This window comes from Tachysurus fulvidraco, chromosome 13, assembly GCF_022655615.1.
Source record: "Tachysurus fulvidraco isolate hzauxx_2018 chromosome 13, HZAU_PFXX_2.0, whole genome shotgun sequence".
Lineage (NCBI taxonomy): Eukaryota > Metazoa > Chordata > Actinopteri > Siluriformes > Bagridae > Tachysurus > Tachysurus fulvidraco.
Genome location: NC_062530.1, coordinates 4033815 through 4054462, shown reverse-complemented (window position 1 = coordinate 4054462; position 20648 = coordinate 4033815). Strand labels below are relative to the sequence as shown.

Below are 20648 nucleotides of genomic sequence, written 5' to 3'. Positions count from 1 at the left end.
AGGATTTTAGAGTGCTTTTGGAGCGGATGCTTGAAATAGCTTTGGAGATGACTCACTTATCAAATTCGATCAAATTCATTCTGTTTAAACTCTGAGATGCAAGGGGGAAAATATATATATATATATAAATATCATGAATTTCTGATACACTTTTGGTTATCTTTGCAGTCAGACTCCTGTCAGATTTGAAGGTATCCGACAACATTATTGCATAATAAACACTTTTTTTCCTCTGTCAGGGTACAATGCTCACATCTGCATTGCAGTGTTAAACAGGAGAAAATTGAAAAAAAAAAACAGAGAGTCACAGAGGGAGAGTTAATGAGACAGAGGTGTTTCTGGAGTTATGGCATGTTAATTACACCCCTTCTGCTCCAGGCAACCTCATTTTTTTTTTCCCATTTTTCATTTTATCATCCCCCCATCCTTCTTTCTGGCTTGCCCCTTTCTTTTTTCACTAGATGCATCAAAGTAGCTCATAAAGGCTTAAATGGTGACATCACTGGATGGGTGAATGATTATTGATATTTGTGGTCTGGTACGTTCTCTGAATTTTATTTGCCCTTGAAGGCAAGGCAGGGAGTGATGTATAAACACACACACACACACACACACACACACACACACACACACACACACACACACACACACACACACACACACACACACACACACACACACACATACACAGACCCACACAAACACACACACACACAGACGCACACACATACATTCTGTGGTTTTATTTTGAAGTTTGTGAAGCTGTCATATGGATGATGAATGCACATTGTCTGGTTGTGGCTGAAGGTATTACTTGCTTCCCCAATCTCTCATTTTGTTGCTAGTGAACAAAACTTTTCATTAAAAATCTAGCAGAAAATAGACTAAAGCTACTTTTCCTTGAAAGGAAAGGCTACTTGAGTCCATGTTTTTCTCTGTGTGTGATAGAATGTCTGTCTCTCACAAAAACCTGCTGGGAGTTTTATTGAACTGATCTAAGCAAAAGTTTTAAAAGAAATATCAGACAAGCTAATTTCTGCTAGCTCGCTAGGGTTACATGACAAATGTTAAGTTTATGCAATATTGGTTAACATAACATAGATTTGTTTGAGAAAAGTGGATATGAATAGATTTGCTTGAGAAAAATGGAATAGTGGATAATAGCTTCAAGTTTTCTTTTTATTCCAGTGACTTTTTTCCTTTCCTTAGCTTCCTTAGCTAATACAAATCTTATATTGAGATAACAGCATTTATTAAATAATAAAAATCTTCTTCTTCTTCTTCTTCTTCTTCTTCTTCTTCTTCTTCTTCTTCTTCTTCTTCTTCTTCTTCTTCTTCTTCTTCTTCTTCTTCGTCTTCTTCTTCTTCACTTTATTTCCCCTGCTCCTGATACATAACTATTTCCAGATATTTTGAAGCACAAATGGTAGCAGTTGACATGATTAGTTCACTATTGCATATGTACTGAAAGACTCCATCCTCACTTATCATTTGAAAGCTTTTTCTGTTGTACAAATTAAATCTGTCACAGTGTAGGAACATGCTGCAAAAGTAATATGGGATTATTCATTTTATTTGTCAGATATCAGATAAAAATACAGAAAAAGTGAGAGAGCTGCAAAGGGGGAGAGAGAGAGAGAGAGAGAGAGAGAGAGAGAGAGAGAGAGAGAGAGAGAGAGAGAGAGAGAGAGAGAGAGAGAGAGAGAGAGATGGTTTCCCTCAGGCAGCTGTGTATCTCTTTATGAATGATGAGGGTAATTTCTCCCAAACAGACGAATGATCACTCTGCTTCACATCTCCCCCTCCTTCCTGCTCTCTTTGGGAATTAATGAGAAAGCTTGTTGACATATAAACCTCTACGGACAAAGTGCATGTAACTAAGAAATAATCAGATATAAAAATGTGATACTGCACACAAACACAGACACACACAGAAAAACAAAGGTAAGACAAGTAGAATCTAAACTGATCTACTCTTTAAACTCAATCGCACATTCAGTATAAATTTTGATGCCCCTCCCAATTTGTTTTTTTTTACGACAAAAATAGCATCTGGCTCTGTATCAGGGGGTCTGACACTATAAATCTGTTGGCACACTGGGATTTTCGAAACCATTTGATCCAAACTCAATGTAATATTGCTATCTTTTGGGACCTCCTCTTAGTTCAGAAGCAAGGGCAAATATCTGAGTTCAAGCAAAGCCTTAAAAGTCCTGTACACATTTATTTCACTCTCTACAGATGGATGCGCAATTAAAGTAAAATCTAAGATCATTTATTTCTTGCTGGAACGGTTTGGTTCTGATCACATTTTGTCTGTGATGAAATATTTCTGTCCTGATGAGAGAATCTATTCGAGGATGACTCTGCCTCCATCTACAGTGTACGAGGGGTTGTTATAGTTGTTAGTTTCTTGTGGGGGAAAATTATGGAAATCATATGACCTTCACAGGTATCAGATCTCAACCCAACTGACCACTTATGTCAGATTTCACACTGTTGGGTGAGACAGCACTCTATACATGCCACCATTATATATATATATATATATATATATATATATATATATATATATATATATATATATATATATATATATATATATATATATATAATTAAAAAATTTATGTATTTATTTATTTATTTATTTATTTGATTCTACAAAAAAACAGGTCACTTTATTCAAATACTAAATAAATACAACAAAGAAATATGTTTAATCTTTAACAGATAGGAAAAATGAATAAATTGGGAATTGTTTAATTTTCTAATTAAATGCTAGAGTTACAAAACAAATGCTGTCCCAGAGACAAAGAATTAGCTGATATTCATAAATCCTGTCCTGCAACCCATACTGAAAAAAGTCACAAAACCTGCTATTGTGAATATTCGGATATTCCTGCTAAGATTTTTCCAGTGGTTTTCTTTATTTGCTTTAACATACAAGCTACAAATCAATTTTAATCAAGTCAAGAAGCTTTTATTGTCGTTTCCACCATATATAGCTGAAGCAATACACGGTGAAATGACACAGTGTTCCTTCTACAACCCTGGTGTTACATCCAGACACAGATCTGCATAAAACAACAAAGAATTAAGAGCTAAAATGAAAAATTTAAACCACTGACATAAAATGCTTGTGTGCAACCTACAGACAACGCAGAACGCTACAAGACAGCTACATAAAATAATATAGTGCTGATCAGTATACAGTCACAAAACACCACAAAGTGACAAGAATACTTGTTATTTGTCAGAATTTTATACACAGATTCTGCAATATTATTTGACATTATTTATTCTTATATTATACTATAAAATTCTTGAAAATACCTGAGGAATTAAATCACTCTTTATTCATCTACCAAATGGACTATATTTAGTAACAAGCTGAAAATAGAAAATGTAGTAAACTCTATTCTCTCTCTCTCTCTCTCTCTCTCTCTCTCTCTCTCTCTCTCTCTCTCTCTCTCTCTCTCTCTCTCTCTCTCTCTCTCTTTCTTTCTCTTTCACTGAGACAGCTCATTGTTTCAGACTGATTGGCCTGCCTTTACACATTTACTTACCTGTCCATCACCTAGGCTGACTAAGCCAGCTGTCCCCTAGAGAGTATAACCGTCTGTGCAGGTAGAGCCATGAAGTAACAGTCCCAAACAGAGAACACAGATGTACGTGGCTAATATACTGTCATGACTTAAAAAAAAGTCTACTGTAGTGGAAATTTTTACTTTAGAGATGTTCACATGAATTTGTCCTTCTAGGCTTCTGTACTTCCCATTTCTGGTAGTTATTGTGACTAGAGATTGCAATTGTTTCTTCATAAAACTGCTTTTAATCAGACCTTCCCCGTGAGACCTTTTCTGTTCCCATGGGATTAGTTTGGTCAGAAGATGAGCAGGCGATGCTTCCAAGCCAATGGTGGATGATGTTTTGGTTTTACATGTCCTGTTTCATTTTTTTCCTGTCTATAAAATCCTGATGTTATCAATAATCGGGGCCCTTCCTTTCTGATTTTACACGTAGAGTGTTGGGTCCTTCTGCAAAGCTGAACGCAATAAACCGTGAAACCTTTATACTCTTTATACCGTGCCTATAGGTGTGATATTTTATGCTTTAATTCTCTCGAACCTCAAAACTTCCACAACACTACTTAAACTGTAAGAAATGTCATGACAACAAGACAGAACCATGAGTCAGTTTTTAACAAGATAACTGATTAAGAAAGTGTGATGTGAGAGAGAGAGAGAGAGAGAGAGAGAGAGAGAGAGAGAGAGAGAGAGAGAGAGAGAGACCGAATTGTATTTATTTATTTTTTTATATTATTTGAATCAACAGAAAGCAGCACATCTCATAGAAGCTGGTTCGATCCTGAGATCCTGAGATTGGGTTACTGTCTTTGTGGAGGATTAAAATCTCCCCATGTGGGTTTACTCTAGGTTTTTAAGTTCTCTCCAATCTTCTGTACTGCTAGTGTGTGCATGTGTGTGTGTATGTGTGTGTTGTAAAAATGTGGCATCGCATCCAGCATGCAGTCCTCCTTTACTCCCAGAATAGTCTTTACCACGATATAAGGCATAAAAAAAAAAACTTAAATAAATTAAAATGTTCAAATTCTCAAAATTTTCAAAGCCTCATTTACTGATTTGTAAATTGTTTTTATTACATACTGTATACCCACATTTTAAACCTATTCTATTACTAGTTCACTAGGTTCGGGGACTAAAAGTAACATCCAGAACATTTTGTGAAAAACAGTTGTGCAGCTTTATGATATAGGCCTAAATTATAAAATAAATAAAGCTAATGATTCAATTACGAACAAAGAAATTATACAAGCAGAGGGTGAGCTGTTGTCCATAAAAAAAGAGCTGTAAACTGTAAATTAATACCTCAGCTGGTGGAAGATTTAACACATTTACTATCTCACTTATTAGGGAAAGAATATTTAAAGTTATTTTTTCAAAATAACTTTTTAGATCCCACATTTCCAGCACTTTTAACAATTTTAAATTTCAAAATACCAGTTTCTCTAATTGATGCATTCTCTAATTCTCCTTATCTGAAGATCTTATTGCATCTAATTAAATCATTTGCACTATATCAGGAAGTGTAGTATGTCATGTCAGACCGTTTTCTTATGTGTGACTAATTAACTTCCACTCATTGTTTTTTTGTTTGTTTGTTTGTTTGTGTAGTAGTTTAGTAGCCCTGTGTGCATTTTTCCTTTTACAGAGTTTTGTAGATGTCATTAAATGCAAATGATGTACCAAATCAGCCGAAACAGCAAAATCAGTCAGGATGTTGAGAAGGGGAACTAAGCTCAGTGGTTAAGACAAATAACTGATCAGAAGGTTGTGAGTTTGAATCCCAAGTCCTCTAAGCCAGTGGTCTCCAACCTTTTTTCGCCACAGACCGGTCAATGTTTGATCATTTTACCGCGGCCCGCTGGGGGTGGGGGGTTGGTGGCGGCGGCTATACAATTAAATTAAAATTAATCATTTTAATTTAATTCTATTTAAACATGCCTTTTTAACTCACTACAATGTAAATCAATGAGAACCCTAAGCTTGTTTCTTTGCAACGAGACGGTTCCATCTGGGGTAATAGGAGACAATGACACCCGAAGTGTGTTGCTTATGTCCAGTTTATTCCGTTGTTTTGTTTTGGTTGCTGTGACTGCAGAAAACCCCACTTCACACAGATACTGTAGGATGTCGGAAATGGCAATAGGGATTTAAGTGCTGTGGTGACACCTCAGGGTATTCCGCCATGACTTTAATCCAGAACACCGCCAGAGTTCCTAACTTTCTAACGACGTCTGTTTCGTACTCATTTTTGCTAATTTGTGGGTTAAATTTGAGCAAACACAATATACACGTACACCAAGCACTGTTAAACATGAGAAAGTAGCGGTTAACAGAGAGAAGAGCGATACACACCTTCTCTCCCCCAAAGCTACAACGCCACTGCCGCTTGCAGCCGCTCAGATCCAGACGTCACCTAAACCCGGCCTGATATCATGATATTTTGCACATGTGCGGTATTGGTGCGGCTTTAGGTGACGTCTCTCAGCTCCCAGTTAACCTCTCGTCCATGTAAAGTCGCACAAACCCGAGAGAAATACACCACGGTGAATAAAATGGAAATAATTTAATGTTCTTTTCTGCGGCCCGGTACCATTTGGCACGGGGGTTGGGGACCACTGCTCTAAGCTGCCACTTTTGGGCTCTTGAGCAACACTCTTGAGTAACCCTCAATTATTTAGTTGTATAACAATGATATAAATATAATATGATGGCGTCTGCCAAATGCCGTAAATGTAACAACAGTACCAATACAAAAATGGAGCTAAAATAATACACCATAGTGAGAAGTACCAAACATGATACTTTGTATCTTGTAGCAGATTACAGTACCTAGTCACAGTAACTGGTTGTTTAAAAAAAAATATTTATTCCGCAACAAAGCTGCATTTCCTAATGAAACGATCTTTTTTATAATATAATATAATATAATATAATATAATATAATATAAGGGGGGGCACGGTGGCTTAGTGGGTAGCACGTTCGCCTCACACCTCCAGGGTCGGGGTTCGATTCCCGCCTCCGCCTTGTGTGTGCGGAGTTTGCATGTTCTCCCCGTGCCTCGGGGGTTTCCTCCGGGTACTCCGGTTTCCTCCCCCGGTCCAAAGACATGCATGGTAGGTTGATTGGCATCTCTGGAAAAATTGTCCGTAGTGTGTGATTGCGTGAGTGAATGAGAGTGTGTGTGTGTGCCCTGCGATGGGTTGGCACTCCGTCCAGGGTGTATCCTGCCTTGATGACCGATGACGCCTGAGATAGGCACAGGCTCCCCGTGACCCGAGGTAGTTCGGATAAAGCAGTAGAAAATGAATGAATGAATAATATAATATAATATAATGTAATTGTCAGGACTCAGCCCGGACTTTTGGCCACGTGCCTTTGTTTATCTTCCTAGTCACGTGTGTGCCCCGCCTTCGTCTGCTCCTCCCTGTCTCTACACCTGATCCATATTGTGTCATCATTGTCTTTTATATTTAAGTGAGCCGCGTTGCCGATGGCAGCGCGGAATCATTAGTTACGTTTACCCTTTGTTATGTTTAGTCATTGTTAAGTGTCGTCATTTGTATTGTTGTCATTTGTATTGTTTAGTTATCGTCTTTTTCTGTCTTTTGTCTTCATTATTTATCAAACCCCTTTCATTTGAAGCTATCATGCATATCATGTCTCCTTCCATCCTCGGTTGTGGCAGAATGATTCCGCCCAAAAACTACGACCCAGCAGGATAGCTTCCATCTCAGACGGGCTTTTTTTCTTCTCCCCTTGGATTGTTCCGTCAGTCCTTCTGACCCTTTTTTTCTTTTTTTTGGTGACATCAATTTATTGTTGCTTCTCATGTTGTTGTTGTTGTTAGTTGTGGTGTTGGTGGTGGTTGGCATGCTTGCACTAATATATAATAATTGCAATAAATAATTTGAACAATTCCTGCAAAGTACCCGAAAATATATGCCACCATTTGGTCCAACAATTCAGTGAGACCCGTTGTTAGAAATCCCTAGATAGCTTTTTTATACTGTATAAGAATCAGTCTTGTTCACTGCCAACTTTCCCAAGGAGGTCATCTCAATGCTAAAAACATTAACATTATGTTAATAGTAAAGTGCAAATACATCTACAAGAAAAAAAAGGCTAAGTACAGTGCAATTTAATGCCCATGACTTTCAGCAGGAGCGTGAAGGATGTTTTCAATTAGAAGTGAGATAATTTCATTCATTGCTACACCCGCTGAAATTGCACTTTTACAAGCTTGACTGACTCCCTATTTCAGAGTTGCAGGTTAATGAGTCATGTACATTGAGCACATGCACTGGAACGTCCTCTAAACAGATTGAAACAAGTTGCTTAAACCTGTGCCTTTGGTCTTAAAGGAATAGACTTCCACCTACTTTCAGCCAATGTGAATTAGCTAGTGAAGGGAGAAATTTTGTCATTCAAAGGAGGCTCCTGTACCTTTAAGGAGGATGAAATATTTCAGTCTTGAGCCACCCCCTTGCCTATTCCCCACTAACTCGTACAGACTCTCCCCCCACTCGCATTTATGTACCAGTGCTGCTCCTCTCTGCATCTTTGAAAGGGACTGGAGTGCTGACTTTGTCACTTGAAAAAACCTTAAGAGAATGCGGTGCATGTCCCAACCAAGCCTGAAGCTGCCAGAAGACTGAGAAAAAAAGCAATATTTCCATCAGAGGTGCTGCTTCATGGTTTCAAGCAAGGAGAAAAGAAGTCAGGATAGCAAAGAGGATCAGAGGGCACTACAGAAGAGTAAAGTTACAGTACATCTTGATGAACATTTTATTTGAGTTATTTTCCCTAATGATGACTAATATCCTATAAGCCTCCAGGTTTGAAGAAAGAAGAAACACACAAGAGGAGAGTTTATAAAGTTCATCGGAAGATTGCGTCATGAAATTTGTTTATGGGAAATCTTCAGGACTCTAAAGAAGAGGTAATGTCTTTCAGTTTGAAGACAGAGGACATTTGCAGCATTACATTAAGATTTTGGAAATAATTTCTGCATGAATTTGCTGTTTAATTTGTCATTGTTTGTCAGAACTAATTGACAAGCAGTTTTAGATAGTCTTTATTGGGCAGCTAATTGATTAGGTGACATTTTAATGTTTTTGAACATAAACAAAAAATGCTTATGATAAATTATGTAAAACTAGATTAAGTAAAACTAGGAGAGAGAAATTGTTTTACCAATCGAAACATCAGCGTGCTGGTTGGATTGTGTGTAACTGAAAAAAAAATCCGAAATGTGGGAATAATTGCAGCATGCTCGAAGAGTTTATAGCTGGAATTGTTTCAGAGACTCAGCTTGTCTGGTTAAAGCTCCTGAGGATACATAAGTGCGCTTATGGATCTGAACATTGTGAAAGATGATCATGTACCCTTCCTGGGTGAGACAACTGCCACTCATCACACCACAGCACCTCCTGTCCTGACCTCTCACAGTCCAGTTCTGAATCAAGGTCTTGCAGCTGGCTTTAAGAGGGTGTTTCGGACAGAGGAGGATAGCCCATGCCCATTTCCTGGGCTGCTCCCAGGCGTTTTGGAGATGCGTGTTAAAGAAGGCAGCAAGATCCGCAACCTGATGGGCTTTGCTATGGCACGGATGCAGTGCAAGGAAGGAAACAGCGAACAGGTCGGACTGAGACAGGTGGTGTTCACTGGGTCGGGTCGGGCTGTCACCAAAACCATCACTTGTGTAGAGATAATGAAGAGAAAAGTGGGTGGACTCCACCAGCTGACTAAACTGCGCTATAAAGGTATTCGGGAGCTGTGGGAGAGTCAGGAAGGAGGCGGTGCCAAAATGACCGTCCACAGGACTGTGCCATCTATCAGTATCCTTCTCTCCAAGGACCCGCTGAACCCCCTTGAGCCAGGATATCAGCCCCCTGAGATGCAGAGCGTGCTCTGGGAGGAAAGACAAGATAGTGATGCAGTGTGTAGTGACGCAGGAAAGAGGCAGTTTGACTACAATGTCATACAGAGTGAAACGCAGTCAAAAAGATTTTGCCCTCAAGGTGGAATCTCTATAAATTAACCATTCTGGCTAATGGGGATGTCAGAACCACTTGCTGAGACTGCAAAGCTTTTGCAGAGGAAATCTGAAGGTAGTTTGTTTGCTGTTTGTTATAATGTTTACAGACTGTGCTTTTGACTGAAATGACAAATGGAAATCAAGCCTTCAGCTGAACTGGATAAGTTTATCTGCTCATTTCTATTACAGTATACATGTACACTTGCACGTTTTGCCACCGTATGGTACCACCACTTCTCTCTCCATTTTTCACTGCCGGTGCTTAATGTTTCTATGGATGTGAGTAGTGTGAAAAGTTTTCTCCGTTGTAATTAAACACGTATACTCATACTTAATTAGCACAAACTCTTTTGCATAAAAGTGTAACTCTTCATCACAAGGTGAGCGGATTTTACCACCAGGGGAAAAAAAAGCATTAGATTAAAATAACTGAATGAGTGGTCTGTGAGTTCACTTTGTCATAATCACAGACATACAAAAGAATACTGTATTAAATTAAAAAAAAACAGAATGATTTGTTTCCATTAAGACAATAAATGATGAAGTCAAGCAAATAAATAAGTTTTACTGTTCATATTGGAAAAAAATACAGATATTTGTGTGTGTTTGTTTTCTACAAAGATTTGATAATCTGGTGTTTATGGTGCCTAGGGTGAAAGACAGAAATAAAAAAGTGACATATAGGAATAATATATATATATAATATAATGTATATAAATTAGTCACACCTCTCATTATTAAGTTGACCAAATCTCACTGACTAAACAATTTTTTTTGACAATCGATTTTTTGATCACTATCAAATCTAAAGTTTCCTGGTGCAGATCAAAGCCTACATGCTCTCCGAACTGACTTTTCTGCAGTGGTTATACAGTAGATACAGGGTGTTAAGATAGGACATCCATCATTATAGGACAAAGATGACAGTGTGTCTACAGGGCATCTCATCCGAGTGAAGTTCTTGAACCATGAGTGACTTTATAATACATTTTTTGAAATGTAACCTGAGGATATTTCTTATGATCGTAATGAAAATCTCTGAGGCTTAAAGATCACTTAATGCATTTAATTTATCGCTCACACCCATGTAATGGATTTGTATAATACATAGCAACGAAAAGGATTCAATTTTGCCAGCGTCCTTGCAGTCTCATTACAGGGTTGCATTGGCCTGTGGATGAAATACAAAGCAATTCTTAGAAACACTGAGTGGTATTTGAGTGGTCTTTAATGGTTTCCCGAGGTTCTATTGTCTTCAGTAGACATACAATTAACCTCCCTGTTCAGTTCGGAGGAGAGAAAGAAAGTGCTCTGCTGAACCAAGGGTTAGGATTGTGAAGTGATTGCAGTTGCTAAAAAAACTCGAACGGAACAAACTTTCCAGTTGTGAGGACGTGCTAAAGGTTATCTGTGAGTGTTTATCGCTGACTTAACAGCTTTCATCCAGCACACTATATATACTGTATATAGGCCTCAGTTTCTATCTCACATACCTTATATCAGCTGGTATATCTGGCGAGCAATGAGTAGAATGAGTGGAGATGTGATTAGAAAAGAAGTAAACAGTAGACTTGAGATTATTTAATTCACACAGCAAATGAATCATTTTCATAGGTGGAGAAGGTACTAAGGTGTTTAAATATATATATATAACTAATTTTTTAAGAATGATACTGATTATGTTAAATTTGTCCCAAACACAAAAGACCTGTTTGTTTACGTTGAAAGTTAGATAATATAAGGAGACAAAACACCAGGAATATCAGATAATATGAATTAGGAGCCTTGCACAATGTCATTGTTAAAGAAGTGATGGCGGTGAATTGTGAAGCTAATTCTGTACGAAAATACTGTCTGTAAATACTGTACAGAAAATTATCCTGATATCTTAATGCATTTAGTGCATTGTTTAAATATTAAAAAATAAAAAGAGCAAATATTTCTTTCAAAGCACCTGAATTCTAGACCCTGATGCAAAAGTTTATATACCCCATAGTTTCTAAGTAAGATAATGATCTTTTTATTTTAAATGACTACAAAAAAAAAAAAAAAAAAAAAAAAACACAATCTGCTCAGAAGATGGAAACAGGTGGTTTAATCAGTTTGAGTATAAACTATTTACACATGACATTTAGATGCAAACTTATCAAAACAAATACTTTAAATAAATTATTTGTTTACCGTGCCATATTTGTTGTTCATGAAAATTAAGGTATTGTTCTAAAAACAAGCATTAATTTATTGCGTCCTAACATTTGTCCTATAAATTTTGCACCCAAATGTTCTTACTATACAACACTAATGGGATTGCTGTGTATGGGGACGTCTGTCACTCCGTCTTTGAACCACTGTTGCGTCAGTCAGCTTTGTGCTCAGGTCTTCATCGGTGAACATTTGAAGACTTCTGCAGGAAGGAATTAGTGTTAAGTCTGTAATTAGATCTTGGTTACACAATTCCACTCGACTACAAACTGTTGTACAAAGAAAATTATTTACATTTACATTATTTCCTGTACAGTTTCATCAAAATGAGTAGTTTGGTTCCTCTCGATGTTTCTCAGGAAGTTTTTCCTCATCACCGTCACCTCAGGCTTGATCATTAGGGGAAGATTTTAGAGATTAATAATATTTTAATTTTAAACTTTCAAATTTTATTTTGTTTTTATACATGCCCTCCTGTTATGAGATGGTTTTGTGTGAGCTGTATGGCATTGAAGATATTATAAAAGGACTCAGACAACATGAAACATTTTCAAGAAGCTTTGATGGTTGTGACTGTAAAGTCATGTGTGAGGTGTGAAAGAAGAAGAAGAAGAAGAAGAAGAAGAAGAAGAAGAAGAAGAAGAAGAAGAAGAAGAAGAAGAAGAAAAAGAAGAAGAAGAAGACGAAGAAGAGTCATACCTATGAGCGATTCTTTTGTATTTAATGTTTGCAGAGCCAATCTTTCCATGGCCTTTCCACGGATGAAAATAAATTCAGGTGACCCTCTGATAACAGTAAGTACACTTTTTTGTCTCTCTCTCTCTCTCTCTCTCTCTCTCTCTTTCCCTCTCTGTGCTCGCTGTCTCTCCCTCTCTTTCTTTAGTGGCTGGGACTGAGGGCTCTGGGATAGTGTGGAAGTTCGCTATCTTCCTCCTTCCAGATGGTGCAGTCTTTTCTTATCTAGAAGAATGGCCACTGCCTCAATTTTTCAGACTCTCTTATCTGAAAATCCTTTAAATTGAATATTTACTGGGCTGATGTTTACAGCCAGTGTTTGACTGCTCAAGGCACTGTTCTCTCTCACTCCCTCACCAGGACAGGCCTAGAGGGCCATTTTTCACTTTCATTCTCTCTCTCTCTCTCTCTCTCTCTCTCTCTCTCTCTCTCTCTCTCTCTCTCTCTCTCTCTCTCTTATTTCCTCCCTTTCTCTTTCTAACAGAATACAGCGTTCTCCTTTTAGAGGCTAAAACTAATTGACTAATGACTTCACTGGAGAAATAAGCACCGAGGTGAATTGATGTAAATGAATGTTTAGACAATGAGTTTATCTTTAATGCAACCTCTTAAACTTATCACCGGAAAGCAATTTGTTAAGATATTTCATAAAGGCAATATTTATAACAAGCTATGAATATGTTCATAAGATATTAAGCATATTTGCAAGTATAATACATTTTGTTATAAGTGTTCATGAAGATGCATTGCACTTTATCGCAATGTTTATTGCGCCTTTAAATTATGTTTGGAACACAATATAAAGCTCATTGCAGAAAAACTCAATTCCAGTTTAAATAGTCTGTTTATAGCATCTGCAGTTTAGTCAACGGTTTATTATTCAGTGTTTTATTTCGTACTTAGAATGGAATTATAGATTTGATACCATTGTAGAGAAAGTAATATTTTAAATGCTGGAGGTTTAATAGTCATTTTAAAATTATATCCTATTTAACAAGTAGCTTATAGGTTATTATACAGTCTTTTGCTAGAATATGTTTATAAATATCTTAGTTTCTGTTAAATGATGCATGTAAACAAGTTGCATGTTACAGTGGGTTAAAACATATAGGTTGTATTTATAATGAGGGGAATGTACACAATAGGTAATAGGCCTGAGTGTGTATGTAATATAATAAAACTCTGTAACTGAGTTACTTTGATATTGACAATGTGTTATGTATAATGTATTAAATTTACTCCTGGACTCCTTTAAAAACAGATATGGCCTTTATAGAAAGTGTTCCCAACAAATCCCTTTATTAAGTGTGTTGATTAAGAAAATGTGAGGGAGCTATGATGTTTTTGACATCACCTTTAGTCTGAGAGTCTTACTGAAACTCGAACATGTTTGCAGTTAAAGCATTAATTTGGTATAAATAATATACTGATCGAATAATCAATTATGGACTAATAAGATAATATTATCTACCATATTTAGCTATATTGCAATAAATAAATATCAGCGCTGTTACTTCAATTACAAAATTCCTTCTCACTGCTGCCATCTGGTGGTAAAAAGACTGAAGTAACAAGTGACATACAGCACCTAATACAGCACCCAACTCATAATAATAATAATAATAATAATAATAATAATAATAATAATAATAATAATAATAATAAATTATTTCACTACATAGTTCAAAGATGTTTATATATTTATATGTATGGGTTTCACACACACACACACACACACACACACACACACACACACACACACACACACACACACACACACACACACACACACACACACACACACACCGTAAGGCATTTTACTCCTTCTTTAAAGGTATTTTAAAAGTATAATAAAAGAAATCTTTTGTTTAAAAAAATCTATATTTATTTTACTCCTTCTTTAAAAGGTATTTTAAAAGTATAATAAAAGAAATCATTTGTTTAAAAAAATCTATATTTATTTTAAAATACATACTATTTCATTTATATATTTAGATATTATCGTATATTCGTAAATATTGCTTAGAGTGCAAAGGAAACAATAAACCGTAAGACAAAAATGTTATGCACAGAAAAGTAAATTAAAGAAAACATATGCACAAGGTTGCCCTCTGGTGGTCTTGTGGGGAAAATGTCCGTTGTAGCCGAGATGCTAATAAATACAAGTGAATCATTGATCTTTGGATAATTGATGATAAATTAATTTGTTTGTTTTCTTCTTCTGTTTTCTGCATGTTGATGTCATTGAAATGTGGTAGAGGAATGACAGTTCATTGTGGCTATAACATAAGCAAGAATATGAGCTAAATTGCTTCTTATACAGTTAAAAAACGCAGTGAATGAATCATTAATAATTTATATGCGTTTTTAAATTAAATTCCACGTGTGAAAGGATCATCGTTGTGCAAATTGTTTCATATTTATATCCTTTTCCCCCTCAAACACGGTAATAATAAAAACATGTATTGTTTCCGTTCAGTCGTGCTTTTCGCTTAGTTCCTGTAAATTGTGAAAATACCACCCGTTTTCATATAGGCACGAAAATGGCAAAACTGGCAACTCGAGCGTCTGCTTCCACGTGCCACCCATTCCTGAATGTGCACTACGCATGCGCACACCATAATATCTTCCACTAACCTGTATACCTGAGTACCCAACGTTTAGGGAAGACGAGCATTAATATGTTTTCTGCCGTTATCCGTTTTTCTGTATTTTTTTTAAGCTGTCAGCGTTGGGGTCTGAACCGATATGGACTCCTGGGGAGTTTTGAGTTCTTTAAAGTTCTGAGCTTTAAAGATCTTTTAAAAACAGATATGGCCTTTATAGAAAGTATTCCCAACAAATCCCTTTATTAAGTGTGTTAATTAAGAAAATGTGAGGGAGATATGATGTGTTTGACGTCACCTTTAGTCCGAGAGTCTTACTGAAACTAAGTAATTTGGTATGAAAATATATACTGATTGAATAATCAACGATGGACTAACAAGATAATATTATGTACAGCTATATTGCAATGAATAAAGGTCAGCGCTGTTACTTCAATGACAGAATTCGTACTCACTGCTGCCATCTGGTGGTGAAAAGACTGAAGTAACGAGTAATATACAGCACCCCCTAACAATAATAATAATCATAATAATAATAATAATAATACCCGTGACCCGAGAAGTTCGGAAAAGCAGTAGAAAATGAATGAATGAATAATATTTTTTTTTATTTTATTAATAATAAACAATTTTACTAAATAGTTCAAAGATTTCAATATTATTTCATGCATGAGAAAAAATGTTTATATGTTTAAGTTTTACATACATATGTTTTTTTCTGTATTTGGGTAATTCTAAACTACAGTTGCACATATATATATATATATATATATATATATATATATATATATATATATATATATATATATATATATATATATATATATATATATATATAAAGTGTATAAACGTTTTTTTCCCGTTACTGTATGTAAATACCATATTTACATACCATACATATATATGGTATGTACATAATTATATAGTATGTATTTTAAAATAAATATAGATTTTTTTTAAATAATAGATTAAAATTACTTTTAAAAAAGGAGTAAAATGCCTTATGGTCTGTATATATATACACACACACACCATAAGGCATTTTAATATATATATATATATATATATATATATATATATATATATATATATATATATATATATATATATATATATATATATAAAGTGTATAAACGTTTTTTTCCCGTTACTGTATGTAAATACCATATTTACATACCATACATATATATATATATATATATATATATATATATATATATATATATATATATATATATATATATATATATATATTAAAATGCCTTATGGTGTGTGTGTGTATATATATACAGACCATAAGGCATTTTACTCCTTTTTTAAAAGTAATTTTAATCTATTATTTAAAAAAAATCTATATTTATTTTAAAATACATACTATATAATTGATATTCGTAATGATATTGCTTAGAGTGCAAAGGAAACAATAAACCGTAAGACAAAAATGTTATGCACAGAAAAGTAAATTAAAGAAAACATATGCACAAGGTTGCCCTCTGGTGGTCTTGTGGGGAAAATGTCCGTTGTAGCCGAGATGCTAATAAATACAGTGAATCATTGATCTTTGGATAATCGATGATAAATTAATTTGTTTGTTTTCTTCATGTTGGTGTTAAATGTGGTAGAGGAATGACAGTTTATTGTGGCTATAACATACGCAAGAAAATGAGCTAAATTGCTTCTTAGACAGTTTTAAAAAACGTAAACAGTGAACGAATCATTAATTAATAATTTATTTGCGTTTTTAATTAAATTCCACGTGTGAACGGATCATCGTTGTGCAAATTGTTTCATATTTATATCCTTCCCCAAACACGGTAATAATAAAAATATGTAAATTGTCAAAAAAAAAACCTCCGTTTTCATAGGATCGAAAATAGCAAATCTGGCAACTCGAGCGTCTGCTACCACGTGCCGCCCATTCCTGAATGTGCACTACGCATGCGCACACCATAATATCTTCCCCTAACCTGTATGCCCGAGTACTCAACCTTTAGGGCAGGCGAGCATTAATATGTTTTCTGCCGTTATCCGTGTTTCTGCGGCCGGCATCAGGAGTTTAGCACGAGCAGGTCCTCAGTGCACAGGTAAGTGTAATGTAAGTGATTATATGGATGTTTATTAAGCTCATTGTTTCTTAGCTCCTCTCTGTTGCTAGGATTCCAGAGAAGCTAAATGTTTAAAACCTTTAACTCTGTCCAGATAACTTCATCTTTATATCAAATAAACTTTTATTAATGTCTGTGTATTTCAAAATAACGTGTTTATCACGTCACATCCTGTAGTTAGCATGTTAGCATACCAGTCCATGCCCTTGTGATGACCGAGCAATGAGTTCCACTTAACTCTTTATTTATTTACATAAAATAACCAAATAATCTGTAATTAAATTTATTTGTTATAAGTGAGTAAAAGTGTTTGAATGTGTGTGTGTGTTAATACTGCACTAGTATAACACTGTGCACTAACTCATTTTTTTCTAAGTTATTTATTTAATATCAGTGAAAACAAAGAGCCTTTTTTTTGTACATTCTGGATTTTCTTAAACAAAGCTGTAAAACTTTAAAGGTTTCACCCGTTGTTTAAATACAGCACGGTTTCTAGATATCACAGGATTAAAATTTGAATTAAAACGAAAGTAAAATTTCCAAAAATCTTCCATGTCATATCTTTGTCTTGTCTGTGTAAGTATTCTGAAGACTATATAGGATTCATTCGCATGGGAATTTACATGAATATAAAAGAATAATAATAGTATTAGTGATTATTATGTCAATTCAGAACAATGTACACATCCTATCGCTTCTCCTGACTCTGTGCATAAGGAGACAAACTAATGTTTACGCCCTAAAATAAACCTAAGGAATTCTAGTCCTTAGTCAACCGTGAGTAACCTTTTGGTCATGCACAACGTGACGGTCCTCTAACGGATCCTCCTTCATATTTTATTAGTATACTGATTATAATGCATCTTAGGTGTTGAATGTTGTTATTGTGTGTTTATTTTCTCTTTCCTCAGCCCCTTTGGCCTCCCGATGCTACTCTCATGCCAAAGCGGAGACAGATGAGGAGTTTGACGCTCGCTGGGTCACTTACTTCAACAAGCCCAACCTTGATGACTGGGAACTTAGGAAAGGTAAGGTGCATGCTGCTTTGGTCAGTGGCCTAATTTTTTGCAGATTGCTGTATTATAAGAGGAGAAAAACATTATGCAAATTTTAGTTTAAGGCTTTACTCAGTTTGTAAAAGCATTTATTTGCTAGTTTTACAAAAATAATTAGCCTGTCATCTCGATCCATGACCTTATTATCCACATTTCCTCAAATAATGCAACACTAGTGATAAGTGACGTTACATAGGGCTAAGTACGGTGACCCATACTCAGAATTCGTTCTCTGCATTTAACCCATCCAAAGTGCTCACACACAGCAGCGAACACACACACACACACACACCCACACACACACACCGTGAACTCACATCCGGAGCAGTGGGCAGCCATTTATGCTGTGGTGCTCGGGGAGCAATTGAGAGGGGGTTTGGTGCCTTGATCAAGGGCACCTCAGTCGTGGTATTGCTGGCCTGAGACTCGAACCCACAACCTTAGGGTTAGGAGTCAAACTCTCTAACCATTAGGCCACGACTTCCCTTTATGTATGCATTAATAATAAAGTTTATTTTCTTTTAAATTTTGATTCTCAGGTGTGAACACACTGATCGGCTATGACCTGGTCCCTGAACCAAAGATCCTTGACTCTGCACTGAGAGCCTGCAGAAGGCTGAATGACTTGGCCAGTGCGGTCCGCATCTTAGAAGCAGTGAAGGTGGGTGTGTGAAATCAAGCACCGTTCATGTCCTTTTATCACCAGATTTAAACAGGACTAATCTTTTTCAGTATGTCTTGTTTTAATCTTTTAAATAATTGTAAGATTTTTTTTTCTTTTTGAAGAATCCTCCCACAAACCACTCCGGACTTCCGTGACTGCATTTCAAGAATGATTAATATGATTTCGAAGGAATTAATCTACTGTTAACGGCTTGAGAGTTTTTCTATATTAGGACATTTATAATTAGGAATTTAGTACACTGAGGGCAAATTGAGATTAAGATCTGAGTGTTGAAGTGTTTGGATGGAAATACAGATTAAGCTTTAGAAATTCTAAAGCATATTTTTTTTCTGTCTGCTCCACTCACAACTTGTCTTTATTAATCGCTTTCTCAGGATAAATCTGGACCACATAAAGAGATCTATCCATACATGATTCAAGAGCTTCGCCCCACCCTTATGGAGCTGGGCATCTCGACCCCTGAGGAACTTGGCATTGATAAAGCCTAAACAGGTGCATTTATTAATGTCATTTGCATTGTCTTTTGTTGCCTGAATCGTGCTTCATTAATTATTATTTTTTTTTATTTGTTTTAACATTTGGCCTCATCAGCAACAAAAAAAAAACACCTTTTGCTATTTAATCTTATTGACTGTATGATCACTTGCTCTCTGGAGTAGCATGAAACTCAGACTTTCCAGCTTATGCACATTTTTTGTAGGACCAATGTATTTTAACATAGGAGTATCCTGGTACAAGATAAACACTAAAGATACAAGCAATTTTCTTTTTTTCCTTTTCAATTTTCTATTTTTTTTTTTAAACAAATGGTTGGTAATATCTTAATCTCATCCTTTACAGGTCTTGAGACACGTCTGAAGTCATTGCACTTGTTTCCTAATGTCCTGGTTTCATGAAGTTATGATGTTTAATACCTCAAACTTTTGACTTAATAAACAGAGCAATATTTAACTTGGTTTGGGCTTTTTCTTAGTTCATGTGTTGACACCCTTCCAAAAGTGCATTCAAATCATATACCATACTGAGCAGTTTGATGTTTGCTATCATGGGTTATCCTAAATTATTATTACAAAACATTAAAAATGTATTTAATTATTATTACTGTTTATTATATTTATATTACTGGAAATCCATCTGTAGATATGGAATACATATTAATCATATAACCACTTCCAAGCCAAACTTGTACACTAACTTACCAAAACACTGGTACACTAACTTACCTTGTACACTAACTTACCAAAACACAAGTTAGTAAGCTTGTTGAAAAGGAGTTATGTATGAATACAATGATATTACTCAGGTCCAAGACTTCTGTATACAGATGAAGCTATTACTTGATGAAAGGGTGAGACTTGGGCATGAACATGGATTAATCTTTAAAGCATCCATGTGGAATCACCCACAGAAATCTTTAGGGGATCCATGTCCAATCCACAAAGGGCCGGTGTGGGTGCATGTTTTCATTCTAACCAAGCAGAAGCTACATCAGAGTATATTAAAAGCCAAGAAGAACTGATTAAACAGGTGGAATCAGGTGTGGCTTCTGCTCGGTTGGAATGAAAAACTGCACTCACACCAACTCTTTGTGGTTAAGATTGGACATGGATCCATGTGGGACCATCCACAGAGAAA

General features: G+C 35.8%; 2 protein-coding genes across 2 annotated transcripts; both read left to right on the top strand.

Moving 5' to 3' along the window:
- Nucleotides 1–8102: 8102 nt before the first annotated feature.
- Nucleotides 8103–10158, top strand: LOC113650804 (ribonuclease P protein subunit p25-like protein). The gene has a single exon (XM_027159344.2). It carries the CDS (start codon nt 8939–8941, stop codon nt 9626–9628), a length of 690 nt encoding a protein of 229 aa, XP_027015145.1. The 5' UTR covers nt 8103–8938; the 3' UTR covers nt 9629–10158.
- Nucleotides 10159–17093: 6935 nt separating this feature from the next.
- Nucleotides 17094–19964, top strand: LOC113650741 (cytochrome c oxidase subunit 5A, mitochondrial-like). Its single transcript, XM_027159231.2, has 5 exons — nt 17094–17252; nt 18185–18301; nt 18868–18989; nt 19388–19505; nt 19854–19964. Exons 1-4 carry the CDS (start codon nt 17180–17182, stop codon nt 19499–19501), a joined length of 426 nt encoding a protein of 141 aa, XP_027015032.1. The 5' UTR covers nt 17094–17179; the 3' UTR covers nt 19502–19505; nt 19854–19964.
- Nucleotides 19965–20648: the final 684 nt, after the last annotated feature.